The sequence below is a fragment of the Schistocerca gregaria genome, chromosome 4 (genome assembly GCF_023897955.1).
Source record: "Schistocerca gregaria isolate iqSchGreg1 chromosome 4, iqSchGreg1.2, whole genome shotgun sequence".
Taxonomy (NCBI): Eukaryota; Metazoa; Arthropoda; class Insecta; order Orthoptera; family Acrididae; genus Schistocerca; species Schistocerca gregaria.
Genome location: NC_064923.1, coordinates 161,284,734 through 161,302,059, shown reverse-complemented (window position 1 = coordinate 161,302,059; position 17,326 = coordinate 161,284,734). Strand labels below are relative to the sequence as shown.

General features: G+C 37.9%; 1 protein-coding gene across 4 annotated transcripts in view; it reads right to left on the bottom strand.

Moving 5' to 3' along the window:
- Nucleotides 1-17,326, bottom strand: part of LOC126365920 (uncharacterized) — a 179,193-nt gene that overhangs the window by 34,823 nt on the left and 127,044 nt on the right. For all 4 annotated transcript variants that reach the window (XM_050008667.1, XM_050008668.1, XM_050008670.1 and 1 more), the window contains exons 16-19: nucleotides 6,661-6,904; nucleotides 2,598-2,874; nucleotides 2,325-2,515; nucleotides 2,129-2,242 (exon numbers count right to left, since the gene is read on the bottom strand). In XM_050008667.1, the coding sequence (XP_049864624.1) occupies nucleotides 2,129-2,242; nucleotides 2,325-2,515; nucleotides 2,598-2,874; nucleotides 6,661-6,904 (826 nt within the window). The remainder of the gene's footprint in view (nucleotides 1-2,128; nucleotides 2,243-2,324; nucleotides 2,516-2,597; nucleotides 2,875-6,660; nucleotides 6,905-17,326) is intronic.

The window sequence follows — 17,326 nt, the reverse complement described above, 5'->3', positions numbered from 1 at the left end:
CATATGTTCCAATTCTACATTGTCACAAAACTACTTGAAAAGTCTGCTTTCACACAATCGTGACTACACAGAGTTTATGCATTCTCAAGATTCCAGGTGTCTTCCTCCGATTCTTTAACATCAAATACAAAATCACTTTTCTAATACAGTCAGTAACTGATCAGTAGCAAATTTTTGTTTCTTCCTACTCTTTTTAGTGTTAGAAGGTCCTGGTATTCATTGATTAGCTGTGATTTTGCACCCTGTATGTCACAGGCAACTAAGCACAAGAAAACAAAACTGTAGGCACAAAAGATTGTTTCTGGAGACTTTGTTCTTTGTGCAAGCATGTGTTCACAGCTGCAGAACTACACTGAATAATCCACCATGCTTATAAGCATTTGCAACAATGTCTTCTTGTTCGTGGAAGTTGTTTTACGTGTTAGTAGCACTTATAAGTGTCAGTTGCAGTGAACTTGATTAGGAACTATGTTCATACTTCCTGCTGCATCTAAAGCTTGAGGCCGGATCTCTGTCTGGTAATGTCATCTTCACAATGTTTCTTTTCCTGTAGTCAGACCAGTTCCTAACACTCTCCCAGGTATTTAAACATCTCCATCTTCTGGATATTTCTCTCCTGCTGTTATCCATTTAGAAGCTGACTTTAAGTTTGTCATGTACTGTGTCTTCTCAAGAGAGACCTGTAGACCTGCTTTAGCCAATATTGGCTAAAGCAGGTCTATGACAATATCACATCATCTGCTAATGTCAGACAATCGACCCAAATTCTTGGTTTCTTACACCGTTAGTTTGTAGAGAACCAGCATAAGGCCAACTACAGGCTCTTTTCCATGCCTCACAATTTCATTTGGCACATATTGCTGTACGCCACATAGTACAATGCTTGTGAACTTTAACCATTTGGTCTCCACATTTTTATCCTCTGATGTTGACTGCTCAGGTACTCTGCAATAGGTTTTCTGTCACTCTTACAAACCAAAACTATTTTGCTAACTTTCTTTGCATTCCTTTTAACTCCTGCAGTCACTGATGTGGTAACAACCTGTTTATAACTGATGCTCTAATCTATTAGTTGACTCTGAAAGCACAGGTCTGTTAGTAGAAGGTCTAATGTATTGCCTCCCAACTCTGTTCTGTAACTACTCTTTATTTCCCATGCATACATTCAGGAAAGTCTCACCACAGGTACCAGTCTGGCAACAGTTTTCATCACAAGGCTCTCCCACTCTGTATCTGACAAACTGGAGTCTTACCCCTATTACAACAACTGCATCAGGAAACTTAGATGGGTATTCTGTACAGCAGAGGCATTCTAGTTTTCTTTTCTTCCTCACCAGCACTCAATACATGTGAACAAAACAGACAGAATGATAGATTCAGTTCACAGTTTCTCTGTGCCCCTTTTATAGTAGTATCGCAGCAGTTTCCTCATTGTCCGACACAATCTATTTCCTTCTTTTGGTAGGAACTAACAGGTTTCCCCCTAAGACAGCTATATATTTCATGTTTATTTTCTATACATTGTAACTTCTGTGGAACTATTAATTGGATTTTAAAGAGTGGACTGCTTTTGAACTTGTTTCCTTTAGAGCTATGATACTACCAGCAGACATTACCAGAGTTCCATATACAAAAGCAAATGTTTACCTCTATAACTAATAACCGTGAAAAAGAGACCATTGTTGTTTAGAAAGGACTTTCCACAATTTACCTGGGAGAAAACAGAATTACAATCTTTTAAGTAGCTCCAGAAATATTTCACGTGAACAGCTTATCTGGAATACCATGTACACTGCCAAAAATTGTCCGCTACTAGGAGTCCTGAAAGCAAGTTACCAGCATATTGATGGAGAGAGACAAGATAGAGGAACATGGACAGCATCTAGTCATTACCACCTTAAGAACTATGCTAAAGGACAAGAAGAATTTACTACCTCCTTATTCTTCCCTGCCTTGCATGGTTTCATGCATTATTTCCACCTACAGCATACAAATATCTTCTTAGTTTTTAGTTGTTTTGTTTTGAAATGTCAGGAGCAATATGCCACATTATTAGTGTTCGAGACTTTTATTTCTTTTACACTAAAGGAATCTGACATGAATATGAATTGTATTCATCTTGTCTTACCACTTTGAGATCTGTTTCCTTCAAAGTAATTTCACTAAGAAATTCCACAATCTGTGTGTTAAGTGGAAGCTCCGGTACATCTTTCAAGTGTACCTTGACAGCACATGCAGGAACCTAGAGGAAAAGTAAAGTATTTTTTAATTTGTTATTGAAATAATTAAGCTGAAATAAAGACATATTTAAACAAAGTACATACATTTTTCAATTCTTCACTTAGTTCTTTGACATCACTGAGGTCTTCCAGCTCAGTGTTTCCGAAGTCTAAATAAGTAACAACCACTTTATCTTTTTCAAAACCAGTCACTTTTGCTCTGTAATAGTTGTTATCCTTGTTGTATTTGCAAGCAATGACTTCACCTTTAATTGGCAACCTATCCATAGGTGGTGCTGCAAATTGATGAAATTAATTTCAAGTAACGTCAAACTTATCTGCATAACAATACATGATCTCACATATTTTCCTACAGACCTTTGAAAGCATGACCAGCAACATCCTGCAGGATCCTATTAAATTTTTCTTGCATGCTTTTTGAGGTTGGTCTTACAAACATTGTTCTTGGACTGTTAAACGTGGACAATACGACGAAGCTGTTATTCTCCAACTGTGCAACTTTAATGCCTTTGTCTTCTGTGATAGGATCCCATTTCTTCACTTCAACTGTACAGATAACAACATTATCTACAACGTCCGCAATAACTTTTGTGGGATAAGCACCCACAATAGTCATTTTGAGGTTCCCACCAATCTGAGGAAAAAGAAAACTATCAATGGAAACAACAGCCAACCAGCTGCCTAAATTTAGAAACATACATTATAAATGCTTAGTTTCTATTTTCAACCATGTCATGCAAATTTAAGTTTACAACAATGCAGTATCACAAGGTCAGACATTAGCTGGTATTCTCTCGACAAGTTTTTGCAAAAGAAATACGGGAGGGGGGGAGAGGGAGAGGGAGAGGGAGAGGGAGAGGGAGAGGGAGAGGGAGAGGGAGAGGGAGAGGGAGAGGGAGAGGGAGAGGGAGAGGGAGAGGGAGAGGGAGAGGGAGAGGGAGAGGGAGAGGGAGAGGGAGAGGGAGAGGGAGAGGGAGAGGGAGAGGGAGAGGGAGAGGGAGAGGGAGAGGGAGAGGGAGAGGGAGAGGGAGAGGGAGAGGGAGAGGGAGAGGGAGAGGGAGAGGGAGAGGGAGAGGGGCAGGGGGCAGAATTAGGAGAGGGGGCAGAATTAGGAGAGGGGGCAGAATTAGGGTGATGAGAAAGGGGGGGATGAGAAAGGGGGGGATGAGAAAGGGGGGGGATGAGAAAGGGGGGGGATGAGAAAGGGGGGGGATGAGAAAGGGGGGGATGAGAAAGGGGGGGGATGAGAAAGGGGGGGATGAGAAAGGGGGGGGATGAGAAAGGGGGGGGATGAGAAAGGGGGGGATGAGAAAGGGGGGGATGAGAAAGGGGGGGATGAGAAAGGGGGGATGAGAAAGGGGGGGATGAGAAAGGGGGGGATGAGAAAGGGGGGGATGAGAAAGGGGGGGATGAGAAAGGGGGGGATGAGAAAGGGGGGGATGAGAAAGGGGGGGATGAGAAAGGGGGGGATGAGAAAGGGGGGGATGAGAAAGGGGGGGATGAGAAAGGGGGGGATGAGAAAGGGGGGGATGAGAAAGGGGGGGATGAGAAAGGGGGGGATGAGAAAGGGGGGGATGAGAAAGGGGGGATGAGAAAGGGGGGATGAGAAAGGGGGGATGAGAAGGGGGGGATGAGAAGGGGGGGATGAGAAGGGGGGGATGAGAAGGGGGGGATGAGAAGGGGGGGATGAGAAGGGGGGGATGAGAAGGGGGGGATGAGAAGGGGGGGAGAAGGAATGCATAACTGTAGCAGTAATTACTGTGACCTGGCCACGTGAGACAATAAAAGAAATCACCAAAATGTCTTAGAAGTAACACATCATGTCAATTCTTAAACAATGTCTCTACACATAACCAGCTATTTCATCTGGCTACCTCCATCCAGCAAATCCTAACAACCATATTGCAAGTTTTATCCTGTTGCTTTCCTCTCTCTTCGACTTATTTCACAGCTTCCTAAGGATAATCTGTTTCTCATTTCCCCCTCATTTTGCTGCATCCTTCCCTTTTATCATCATTTATCCCTTCTCTCTCTCCCCTTCTCCCCCCCCCCCCTCCCCACCTTCCCCCAGGTTTTTCCTTTGCCTCCTCCACTACATTACGATTTTGAAGCACAATTTTCAGTGGTTATACAATAGCCAAAATTATATACAACATTTTATTTGTTCCAAGCATACGTGAAGAAGTAGTAATTCAAATCAAACTCGATACTGAATAAAATAGGTCAAATATTTTCATAAATTAATTATTATTTGATCACAAAACTACCAGACAGAAAAATGTTAAAATATACAGTGAAATGTTTTTAAGGAGAATGCAGTAATTGTACAAAAAGCACCATGCTATAAAGTTCCAAAAATATTTTCATAAAGGTAATGCAGTAAACAGGAAATGACATGACCGTGGTCACATGAGCAGTCATTAAAACAAAAGAAAGGAAAAAACACGTGAAGTATCAGGAAAACATCAAGTACAAAGGGAAAAAAAACAACAGATAAGCAAAGAAAATAACTTTTGGTAAAATATTGCATCATGTACATTTGTTGGAAATAGAAGATGTGAATTTGATCATACTGCAAAGTCACTGTATCACCAAAAATAAATATAAATTCATACTCAGAGTGTAGTAGTAGTAGTAGTAGTAGTAGTAGCAGCAGCAGCAGCAGCACCGTATTTACTCGAATCTAAGCCACACTCGAATCTAAGCCGCACCTGAAAAATGAGACTCAAAATCAAGGAAAAAAAATTTCCCGAATCTAAGCCACACCAGAAATTTGAGACTCAAAGTTCAGGGGGAGAGAAAAGTTTTAGGCCACACCTCCAAATCGAAACAAAGTTGGTCCATTGTAACATGAGAGACAATTTAGGTAGAATGGATGACGACACAGCTACAGTAGCTTGGTTCAAGTCGTAAGCTTAGCAGTTAAGCTTTACCAGGTAGCCATTGCTATACGTCAGGCGCTCCGTCCGTATTTATACGGGTACCCTTCCTTTTTCACGTGCTTCGTCAGGTTTGAATCGATTGCTTGTTTTTCTTTGATCTGACAAGTGCCGCTCTCTTTGTTATAGGTGTTTACGTCACTATAAGCTGAAACTGGATTACTGTACTGTGCCATGCACTGTTTGTCGCATTCTGATAATGAGTATTTACGGCCTGTCCCGCTCGCGGCATGGCTTGCTTTTGTGTACGCTACAGCCGCTACAATAAAAAAAGAGAGAAATTGTCTCATTTGCGAAACAATGGCAAGAGACAGCTATTTGTTGTTACTTACACTGCTACTTTCTTTGATACTTAACAAGAACCAAATAATAGACTGTACACTACATTCTGCACAGAAATTAGTGTCATCTTAGACTTAAAAATCTAGTTAATTGCCTTGCTCCATTTCTGACTGCATCACTATTAGGCATAAGAATAATACAAATATAAACATGACATGATATTTATATTCTTCCGCTTTTGCTGTTATCTCACACTAGTTTCGTAGTTTATTAGGCAGACAGGACTTAAATAAGATAGCATCAAACACGAAAGAATACATGGCAAAATGCTTATATTCGTATTATTCTTATGGTGAAGAGAATACTGCATGTGATTCACAATTCATAAAATTTCCTATTAGCAACCATCTCTTCTCACAGGTAGGAAAAAATTCAGAACAGAGTTGGCCATATTGACAAACATCCCAAACAGTCGTGCCAGTCGGATTTTCGTAGTGCATTCAAATGCTGCTACATTCGAAGATGAACAATATAGAATTTGTATTTACTTAATTTGACAATGTATGAAAATGCACTGGTCGAAACTCGGGGCGAAGGAAAAAAGCTTGTCTTTCACCTTTTTTTAAAATTTATTTAATGACGCAGAGGTTTTGTCCCCAGTATTTACCTTTGTGCCTGCAAAGCATGCCTGTGTAGCGCTACATATATTCGACGGCAGAAGTTAGTTGAGGCGGCACCTACCAACATTTTTCAGAACTTCCACTTACTTCGCACTCGATTCTAAGCCACAAGCGGTTTTTTGGATTACAAAAACTGGAAAAAAGTGCGGCTTAGATTCGAGTAAATACGGTAGTAGTAGTGAATCGGTAAAGCACAAATATTTGTTGACATTAGTAGATACGTAGTTACAGAGCATTTCAGAAGTGTGGAGTGGTAACCAACTAATTTAACAGATCAGTAGATGAAATTTACTTCAAAATATGCAACAAGCCATTATGTTAAACCAAGAAGTCATAATTACAGCACAATACTGTGCCTTTTACTGTTATCTGATATTTTTTTTCTCTCTCTCTTCAGTATTTCTAGGTAGTATAATTTTACAATGAATAGGACCTAACTTATATTTGAATATGAATAGACATCATTTAAAAAACACTTGCAGCTAAGATAATGGTAGAATCAACAACATTCTGACTAACCTTTATATAGTTTTCCCACACCTCACTCTCAGTCATGAAATACTTAACAATTTCACACCTTACAGACATCTGTTGTAAGTTTACAAATCCCTCAGGGATTCTTCTAACATTCTCTACTTTCTGTGAAATGCCAATATCGCAGAAAGCAACACGGTAACCATTCTGCAATACTGACAATATTTTAGCTCTGAACCAAACTGGATCCGCGGGAAGCTGAGCTACCACCATTTCACCAACTGCTGGTCTGTGGAAGCATGAAGGACTGTCATTAGCCATTTAGTGTAAATGTCTTGCATAACTATGAACTTACTACACAAGGGAATGTAAATTGAACTATTTTCTACTTAAAGCCATTTTCTAAAGATTAATTTTTGAGAAGTAAGTGAACAGGTAGACAATGACTTTCTTTTTTCCTTCTGAAACAATCGTGATGCACTGAGTAAACAGGACCATATACATTCAAGGAGGATATAAGTACTCTGATTACCAACACAGCAAAGTTATCTGCCAGTAAGGCACCAACAATAAGAGGTAAAAATCAAACAAACAAACATTTTACAGCAATTATTACCAGCTTTCTAACAATTTTCAATATTCCTGTTATGCCTCCACCTCTCCCATTACATTACACCACCATTAGCCTAGCAAAGTTCATTGTCTGCTTACTGTATACAATAAGAAAGTAATATGAACACTCCCAAGAGCTGTCATTTCTAAAACAAAAAAACCTACTAAGATTTCACAACTTCAAAACTGGTGAATTGAGTGAGTACATTTATGAGTGAGTACATTTAAAACTCCTAAAGTAAAGGTGGACTTTTTCAGCTGCTGTCTCTAAAGAGCTTTTATTGTCAGAATAGAATACATATACTGTAGACAAACATGACCAAATAAGATAAACAGATGCTAGGAACCAATTCTAAGCAATGGAGGATGGCTGGATATTGTTTCTTAAAGCAGAGAATTGGCACAAAAAAAGAAATACTAAAATTCATTAGCATAGAAGAACATTCCAGTTCCACAAGAAGAGTTCAAAGACAGTTTTAACAAACCACTGCCAACATGACTCTTGCTGCAACACACCAGTGAGGAAAAAGTTTTGCAGTTACCAGAAGTATTAGGCAACCACTAAGTTGGATAACAGTCTAATATTCTTACTGCTACAGAAAACAGAACAAATCTTCTATTAGGCTTGACTCATGCTAAGCATGTTAAAACAAATCTGGAATAGTGTGAGCGAAAGTGATATGGTGTACTATCCTCAAGAGTTTCCGTAAGTTAAAAAGTACATGCTGTGGATCAAATACTATTTCCATGACCTGTGACAATATTTCAATGAAAGACACTGCTATCAGATGGAATACAGACAAATGGAATATAGAAAGGAACAAATAATGAGGGAGGCAACCTGGGGTAAAGAGATGGCTAAAATTAAAAATTCTTCAAAACTTTTGGACCAAATTGATAAAAAAAATCATGTACTGATTACCAGTATATTAATAATACATCTGTCAAGCTGTCATGTCTGTCCATCTTTGAACACGCTTATCTCCAAAAGTAGCAGACTAGTTTTCATGGGGTGAAAACCTTTAACATAACTTGGGGCACCTTATATATTTACATTCATCAAAATCAGATCACAGAAAAAAAGATATGTATTAATATAATAAATATGAATGCATTAATTTATGTATCCGTATAGTTCATACCTCCTCCAAAACTAATGGACCAGTTTCAACCAAACCTGGTACACATATCACTTACTGTTTGGAAAGAATCACTGCAGCTTAGAATCACCTATCTATCGTGTAGACCACGATGTGTGAACACCCTGATTTTATTCATCGAGTATTTGAGAAGAGAGCACTTAGTGACTTTCAACAAACTTTAAGCATAATTTCAAACTTTCCCGAAACTTTTACTCGGTCTCACTTCCACCCCCTACAAAATGATGAAAGGAAAAGAAGTTTATTGCTAACTACATTTTCATTGTTCATGCAATAAAACTAACATCAGGCTGATGTTTCAATTTGTTACTTCTTTACTACAAACTGTATTCACGACACACAGTGTTCAAATATGGCACTGAATGTACATGCAAGGTTATATCATTGTACAGCACAGTTCAGCAGTATGACATCATGAACACTAAGCTGCATGAAAAACTGTCGCATAGAGCTTTATGTTTTAATTTATTACTTCTTTGATACTAACTATTTGCAACACCTTAAGCAGACAGTATGCATGTCGCCACTAAATGTATCTACAAAATCACATCATTATACAGCAGAGAGGAAGTGGCAGGAGGAGACTGGCTAATAGAACTGAAATGAACAATAATATAATGAAAAGGATAGCTTGCTACTTACCATAAAGATAACACATTGAGTTGCACATAGGCAAAAAATGTGATCTTTAGGTGAGTAGCAATCTATCCTCGTCCTTACACTGTTGATATTCCAAACTGGAGTTTCAATTGTTAGAATTGAAACAAATGCATATCTGGGCAACACTGACAACTCAACTAGCAGAGAATATGAACATAAGAGTGGACCATGTGAGAATTTATGTACGTCGGAATAACAAAACCTACAATTGTAGAAATTAAGACTGAGGCGATTTACAGTATTTAACCTATTAACAAAACCAACACTTTCTTTAAAATAAAAGTTAAGTAGTTCACCTGTGCCATGAAATGGTGAAGATTACCGATTACATAATCATATATTAAAAACAAAGGCTCTAAGTCTTACCAAGTGGGAAAGCGCCGGTAGACTGCCACAATAAAATAACACACGAACACATACACAAAATTTCTAGCTTTTGCAACCAATGGTTGTTTCTTCAGGAAAGAGGGAAGGAGAGGGAAAGACAAAAGGATGTGGGTTTTAAGGGAGAGGGTAAGGAGTCATTCAAATCCCAGGAGCGGAAAGACTTACCTTAGGGAAACAAAAGGATAGGTATATACTGGCGCTCCACACGTGTGCGTGTGCATATACCTATCCTTTTTTCTCCCTAAGGTAAGTCTTTCCACTCCCGGGATTGGAATTACTCCTTACCCTCTCCCTTAAAACCCACATCCTTTCGTCTTTCTCTCTCCTTCCCTCTTTCCTGAAGAAGCAACCGTTGGTTGCGAAAGCTAGAAATTTTGTGTGTGTGTGTGTGTGTGTGTTCGTGTGTTATTTTATTGTGCCTGTCTACCGGCACTTTCCCACTTGGTAAGTCTTGGAATCTTTGTTTTTAATATATTTTTCCCATGTGGAAGTTTCTTTCTATTTTATTTACACGATTACATAATCAATCATACGCAAGAAAATTTCTTCACAGTCAATAAAGAAAGAGGATGTGATATATGATGAGCCATTATTTATTAATGTTCACTATTAAGATTTCAGCAGCATGTGGGAAAATATACAAATAGCTCATGAAAACTGACAAGGTCTTTGAAGTACACCTCTTGGATGATCAATGCATGATAAATCCTCACCAACATAAGATGACCATCAAGACAGAAGAAACAGATGTAAGTGGAGATATAGGAGAACAGTGGAATAATAAACCAACATACATGAAGCACCGGCAACAGAAGCACTAGGACTAAAGAACAAACTTGGAAAAGAACAAAATGTACTAAAATTTAGACAAAATATAATTTATACTCTGTAAGATTTGGGATGCTTACAGGAAAAGCAAAAAACCAACCACAACCTGCAATAAGAAAAACCACATCAAAGATCACAGAAATATTGTTTCAAATACAGAAAACAAAATTTACATTGTCAGCAAATATTGTTATATACAGTAATCGACAGTGTCATTCATTCCGTAACTATTTTAAACTTTTGCAACATATGACTGAAGAATCAAAGTCCATTAAGAACAGTGCCAAGCAAATATAATCTGTTTTTAAGAAAGGAGACACATCAGAGATCTTTGACAGACTCAGTTAAGGATCCTCCACAGGCCATAAAATTTTTACCTCAAAAGCTGTGTGACACCCTATATACATATACATGGATGGGATGTTTATGAAGATCAAAGACATACTTACGGATTTGTATAGGGAAATTATTTCACTAAATGCAATGCTCAATGGTAATGATCTATGTAGAATAGTGAAAACAAACTGTAACGCACAGTTTACATTAGAAACAAGACAGCAACAGCACAATCTGGAAATTTCTGCAATGAAATTAACACAATGCCATTCAATGAAAAGTGACCACCCAGAACAAATAGTTACTGAAGACAACAAAATAAGTTACAACAAAATAACAGAACAAGTAAAATACTTTTCCAATATTTATGGTGTTATATTTCATATGACAGTGATATACATCTGGATTTAGAAGTATACGGAGAAAGGACATGCGTGTGAACTTTTTTTTAAATGTTGCAATGCCAATATTTAGTACGGGAGCGAATGTAGCATAAAAAGTGAACAAGCCATGACTTGAAATTCAGGTAGCAGAAATTAAATAAAACATGACTCCTCATGCTATTAAGGACCTACTTCCAAATCTAAAAGGTGAAGAAGCATTAAGTCTAACACCCCAATTTTGACTTAACCCTATATTTATAACACCAAAATGAGGCTCAAACCACTCTGTCAAACTTCTCCTGCAAATCAAGCAGTGTGGGGGCATTACAACTAATGTCTTTAAATCAAAATTGCAGAAATTAGACTTATGCCCTTTTAACTCTTAGGTATGGAGTTATGGTTTATTAGAGTGGGATTCATTCTTCTCTGTGCGCTTATAGTATGACAAGACCTCAAAACAGCATTTTGAGGTACAATTTAGTACACACGTGTTTTTAACTCCATGGCTGGCTGTAACAGTAGACAGAAAAGCCCCTGGCAATCTCATGGGAAATGATATGCTGAAACATTTTGAGTAGTGGAAAGAACAAATATAGATGTGTGGAAAGTTGGACCTAGTTATTGAAAACACTTTCACGTACTTGGGAAATATACTGTACACAACATTTTCTGGCACAGCAGAGGAACACACGTGCTGCAACTGCAACTATTTTGAACTAATGTGTCACAGTGTGAGTTGATCAATTTTGATGCAATGTGTGTCAGTGTAAGGACACAATCCACAATTAAAAAAGAATCGTGCACTAACACAATACAAACAATTTTTCCTTAATCAGGTGAATAGTGTTGTATCTTCAACTGCCGTCTCTGCCGCAGCCCCATCTATACAGTGAGATGGCTCAGTCATCTCCTCCGAAAGAAAAGGGAATGTGGCATATGGCTGGTCCCTTATGATCCAGTCATATGCCAGAAAATAGAGGGTTTCGGATTTTAGTCCTATCAAAGCACCTGCGACGCAGCCACAGGCCATGCTACCTCAACAGCTGCTGCATTATTGGTGATGTCACATCCACTAGATATAGCAAGCACTAGCTCACGTCTGCAAACCATGTGACATTACACAACTTCCCTGTATTCCTCTGCCAGGTAGCCTTTATAGGACACTGAACAGCAGGTCACCAGCCAGGGCAAATCCTACTGCCCGTCTTGACTCTACATCGAAAGTGCCATCACTCTAATCATCAGAGTGTAGCACTTGCCAATAAAACCAGAGGCATTGCCTGCACCACATACACTGACTCTGCCTATGACAATGCTTCTCTACAATGATTGACAGTGTCCTATGCTTGTAAGTTTCCTTTAATTTACGTTTATGTTCACAATCATTTTTGTTTAACAAATTACCGGTTTCAGTCTTTAATGACCATCATCAGATCTGTTTCATAAAAACAAAGTCCTAATGTACTGCAGCCATAGCAGCATCGTCAAATGTTAAATGCTTGTACATACAAGAATGGTTATTGTGTCGTGAGAAACCTTCATTACATCAGGACAATCTTTACATAGCTTTGCCTCAGGAGTAATAAAGTTCTTGTTCTTGGCTACCAGAACATGATACTATAAATAGTCGTATTTCTGTTTTGTTAAAAAAAGGAGGTTGGAAATCAGTAGAGACTGTAATGGAAAATCAGAGTGGGTGAGTGTAAATAGAAATTGAGACAAAAGGCCTTCTGGAAGAAACATCATGTTAAAGTAAATTAAATTTAGTTTCAAGAAAACAGAGCACAAAAACCACAGAATAGTCTCATCTTAAACTTGTATGTTAAGTGCCAGAGTTTGAAGCACTCCTAGAAAGCACTGAAGTTCACATAATATTAGGCACAGAAAATTTGTTAAAACCTGAAGTTAACAATAGGCTAGGGAAACAGAAAATGGAGGTGGTGTATTTGTTGCAGTAGACAACAAACGCAAATCCACCAAAATAGAAATTTAAGCTGCATATGAGATTGTTCAGGCAAGACTCAGTGTCAAGGGTGTGTAAAAAATAATATGGTTCTTGTATCAACAACCAGATTCTCCTCCCAATGTAACAGAACACTTTATAGAAAACCTCAGTTTACTTATACATAAGTTCCCTAATGATACTGTAATCACAGGATGAGTTTTAATCATTGAACAATCATTGAAATAATTATAGTTTTTTTAGTGGCATACACAACAAGACATCCTGCTAAATGTTACTAAATGCTTCCTATGAAAACTGTCTCTTACAGATGGTTCTGAATACTGGCAATGGCAGAAAAGTTATATCCATGCAATTCACTCAGAAAAGAAAATCAGAAATGTTGCCAACATTCAACTGATATCATTGGTAAAGTTGAGTGACATGGTAATCAATATTAATGCTACTGAAAAGCAACTGAATCAAGAGTACTCAAGAAGGCCATATGATGCTGTTCTGCACCTGTGCCGTGGGAGGCAATGTATTATATTGGTTTTGTGTTTTTTTTTTGGTAAGTAAAGTGAGTGACTAAGTTTTTTACACTGTACAGAATAGGTGAACTGAAGCAGATATTTTACCAGTCCAGTATATCTGAAGTGGGGTGTATGAAGGTGAGGACTTCAAACAGAACTTTTGGCGCGATTCGGGTTTTAAAACGCTAAGTTGAAGATATGCTTAGGTCGAGAGTACTGTAAAGCATGTGGAAATAACTTTCTGGAGGAAAGCCATGTCAAATAGGTCATCCAGCAAGTTACTGAATCTGTGAATGGCTCTTTACTACTAGTTGTGTGATTCTGGTTTGTAGTAACGTTCTAAAACAGAATTTATTGTAAAACAGAATAGGAGGCAAAAATGTTAAATAGTTTTTCAGGTGGAGTTTTTAGTATTGCAACAGTAGGGTTTTGATCTGGATAACAGAGCATTGTAATTTTTTATCACAGAATAAAGGTGTCTTGTGGAAACATCTCAGGGATTATTGAGTCATGGTAATATGTAGAACTGCATTGTTGCTTAATAGGAACTGAATGGATCTATATACAGGTAGTCTTCTGTACAACAGGTTGCACCCAAATATCGAATTTATTTAAATGTCACTAGAGTTGATTCTGTAGATTTGACAGTACTTAATGAGCAAGTGGGATAGGATTCCATGGAGAGCAGCAATATTTTCTCTATTGGCACAGAAGGACAGAGAAAGGGCTCAAAGGTTCAGAAGGCAACAAGCAGAACCTTATATTAAAAATAAAAGTTGGTGGAGAACAAGTCTGAGTGAGTAAGGGAGGCTGGAAGTAGAATACATTGATCATCTTAAAAAATTTAACGCCGATTACCACAGAGAGAAAACACACACAATATTAAAAGGAAAGCAAATTAAATAAGAATTTTATTCTTCAGCTCTTACAGCCTGATTTGACCACTTCAGTAAATCATTTTCTGGTCACCATTTTCAATAAGTTTTCATTCCGAATTGCCCAGTACATTTCATTCATTCTGATCTTTGTTGTCATTTCTCATCTGTGGATACCTTTTTTATCCTACGTCATTTGTCGATTTATATAAAAAAACAGTTACTTCAAATGACAACTTGTTTGCATATTAAAAATTGAATCTCATTGCCATCCTATCAGTGTATGTGTTTATGACTCCACACACTAGCAAATAGAAAAGCTGATAGATGTCATATAGGTTTGCTTGCAACTGCTACAGGCATTTGGCCAAAATAGTTGGATGAACGATAGTCACCTTTCTGCTGAATTCTTGTAGCGAACCACAAAAGAAATAATAAAATGTTTCACAACAAACAGGCTGAGAATTGAAGTTTGTCAGCAATTTAATAAATCTAAGATAAATGTTGGTATGAGCAGTTATGCTTACAAATAATGTGTAACAACCTACACTGACGTGGCTTTGTGAAACTGAAGTGACTTAACTGAGTCATGTTAATATAAAATGGTTTCATTCTACATGTGTGAAATTACTTATCAATATGGAAAGGATGAATTCTGAGGTGCCAAGATAAAGGGATATCTCAGGAAATGGCCAAAATGGAGTGAAGCGAACTACTGCCTGCAGAAACAAGTCGCTTTTCAGTAATAAAACAAGACTAGGTTGTATCTTCACTGTAAGTATGATAATTCAAGTGTGTAAAAGGATATACATCAGAATGTGGCAACCAGTGTTGGTTAATGCATATTATATAACTTACATCTATAGCATCCTAATTAATGACAATATTATGAGGACTGACTGCTACTCAACATATAGAGGAGATGCTGAGTCATAGCCAGACATAACAAGAAGACTGCTTACAAAGTTTTGCTACAGCTACAGATTAGATTGGATTAGATTAATACTTGTTCCATAGATCATGAATACGATACTTCGTAATGATGTGGAACGTGTCAGGTTAATGAAAGATGTCTGTACAAGATATTACAATACACAAAATATTGCATGACACTAATGCTTAAGTTAGTTTTTTCCCTCCCTTAATTTATATCTAAAAATTCAGCCAATGAGTAGAAGGAGTTGTCATCTAGAAATTCTTTTAATTTATTTTTAAATGTTGGTTGACTATCTGTCAGGCTTTTGATGCTGTTTGGTAGGTGACCAAAGACTTTTGTGGCAGCATAATTTACCCCCTTCTGTGCCAAAGTCAGATTTAACCCTGCATAGTGAAGATCATACTTTCTCCTGGTGTTATAGCTATGCACACTGCTATCACTTTTGAACTGGGCTGGATTATTAACAACAAATTTCATAAGTGAATATATATACTGTGAGGTTACTGTGAGGATCCCTATATCCTTAAATAGATGTCTGCAAGATGACCGTGGGTGGGCTCCAGCAATTATTCTGATTACACGTTTTTGGGCAATGAATACTTTTCTACTCAACGATGAATTACCCCAGAATATGATACCATATAAAGCAGTGAATGAAAGTAGGCATAGTAAGCTAATTTACTGAGATTCTTATCACAAAAATTTGCAATAACCCTAATAGCATACGTAGCCGAACTCTGACGTTTCAGCAGACCATCAATGTGTTGCTTCCAGTTTAACCTCTCATCAATGGATACACCTAAAAATTTTGAAAATTCTACCTTAGCTACATACTTCTGTTCAAAGTCTATATTTATCACTGGAGTTGTGCCATTTACTGTAAGGAACTGTATATACTGTGTTTTATCAAAATTTAAAGAGAGTCCGTTTGCTGAGAACCACTTAATAATTTTGTGAAGAACATCATTTACAATTACACCACTTAGTTCTTGGTTTTTGAATGTTATTACTATACTTGTATCATCAGCAAAAAGAACTAACTTTGCATCTTCATCAATATGGAATGGTAAGTCATTAATGTATATCAAGAACAGTAAAGGACCTAAGACCGAACCCTGTGGGACCCCGTGCTTGATAGCCCCCTGAGGCAACAGGTCAAACCTATTTTGTACATTAATAACAAAGCTGTCAGAAGAATTTCTTGGCCTGTTCCTTATGCCTGTTGCCACTTCCCACCTGTTTACCCTTCTCCCCCCTTAACCTGCACAGTTCTCGTCTAGCCTCATCTAACTCAGCCTGAAGGGCAGCAATTTTCCCCTCCTGTTCCACAATCTTTCTATCTCTACTGCATAGCCTACAGAACCACTGATGAGTCTCGCTTATTTTCCCAATTCCCACACCACTACAATCTCCCCAATGAAAAAAGTTACTACATCCATCACACCAGACCCCGGAGCTAACGATTCTACGGCACATCAGGCACTTTACACTCATGGTACAAATCGATTTTAGTGACAGAAAGACAATTAAGTTACCGGAAAACAATGAAAATAAGTGTACAAAAAATTAGGCCTACTCGCGACAATGTAAACAATGGTTCAGAAGTTTCTTACTGGAAATTATTTAAGAGATGACGATATTCTACACATATAAAGGGGCAGCAAACGTATTTGGCACACTAAACTATCAGTAAATGCACTTAAAATTGCGGTATGAAGTTTAATCTGAAAGCTCAAAGTTCGGCCTGGCCGCGATATGTAAACAAAACAAACTTTGCTTGATTTCTGTGAAAATACGCGAGTAAGGCAAAAACTTTTAATGGTACGCTTGAAGAGCACTATAATTAACGTAATAAATTAGTTTAAAGTGTTAGAAACAGTTTATTACTACTAAAATTCGTTATCTTGTACGGGAACTGTGACTCAAACGCCCGTATAGCAGGCGCTGGGCTACCAGGTGAAATATTTATTACTCAAAAGGGTAGCCAACAGTTGCAGAGACATAAGTTTTCGCAAAATGAATGAGAGTATGAATCCTTTGAAGCTGTAGGGCTATTAC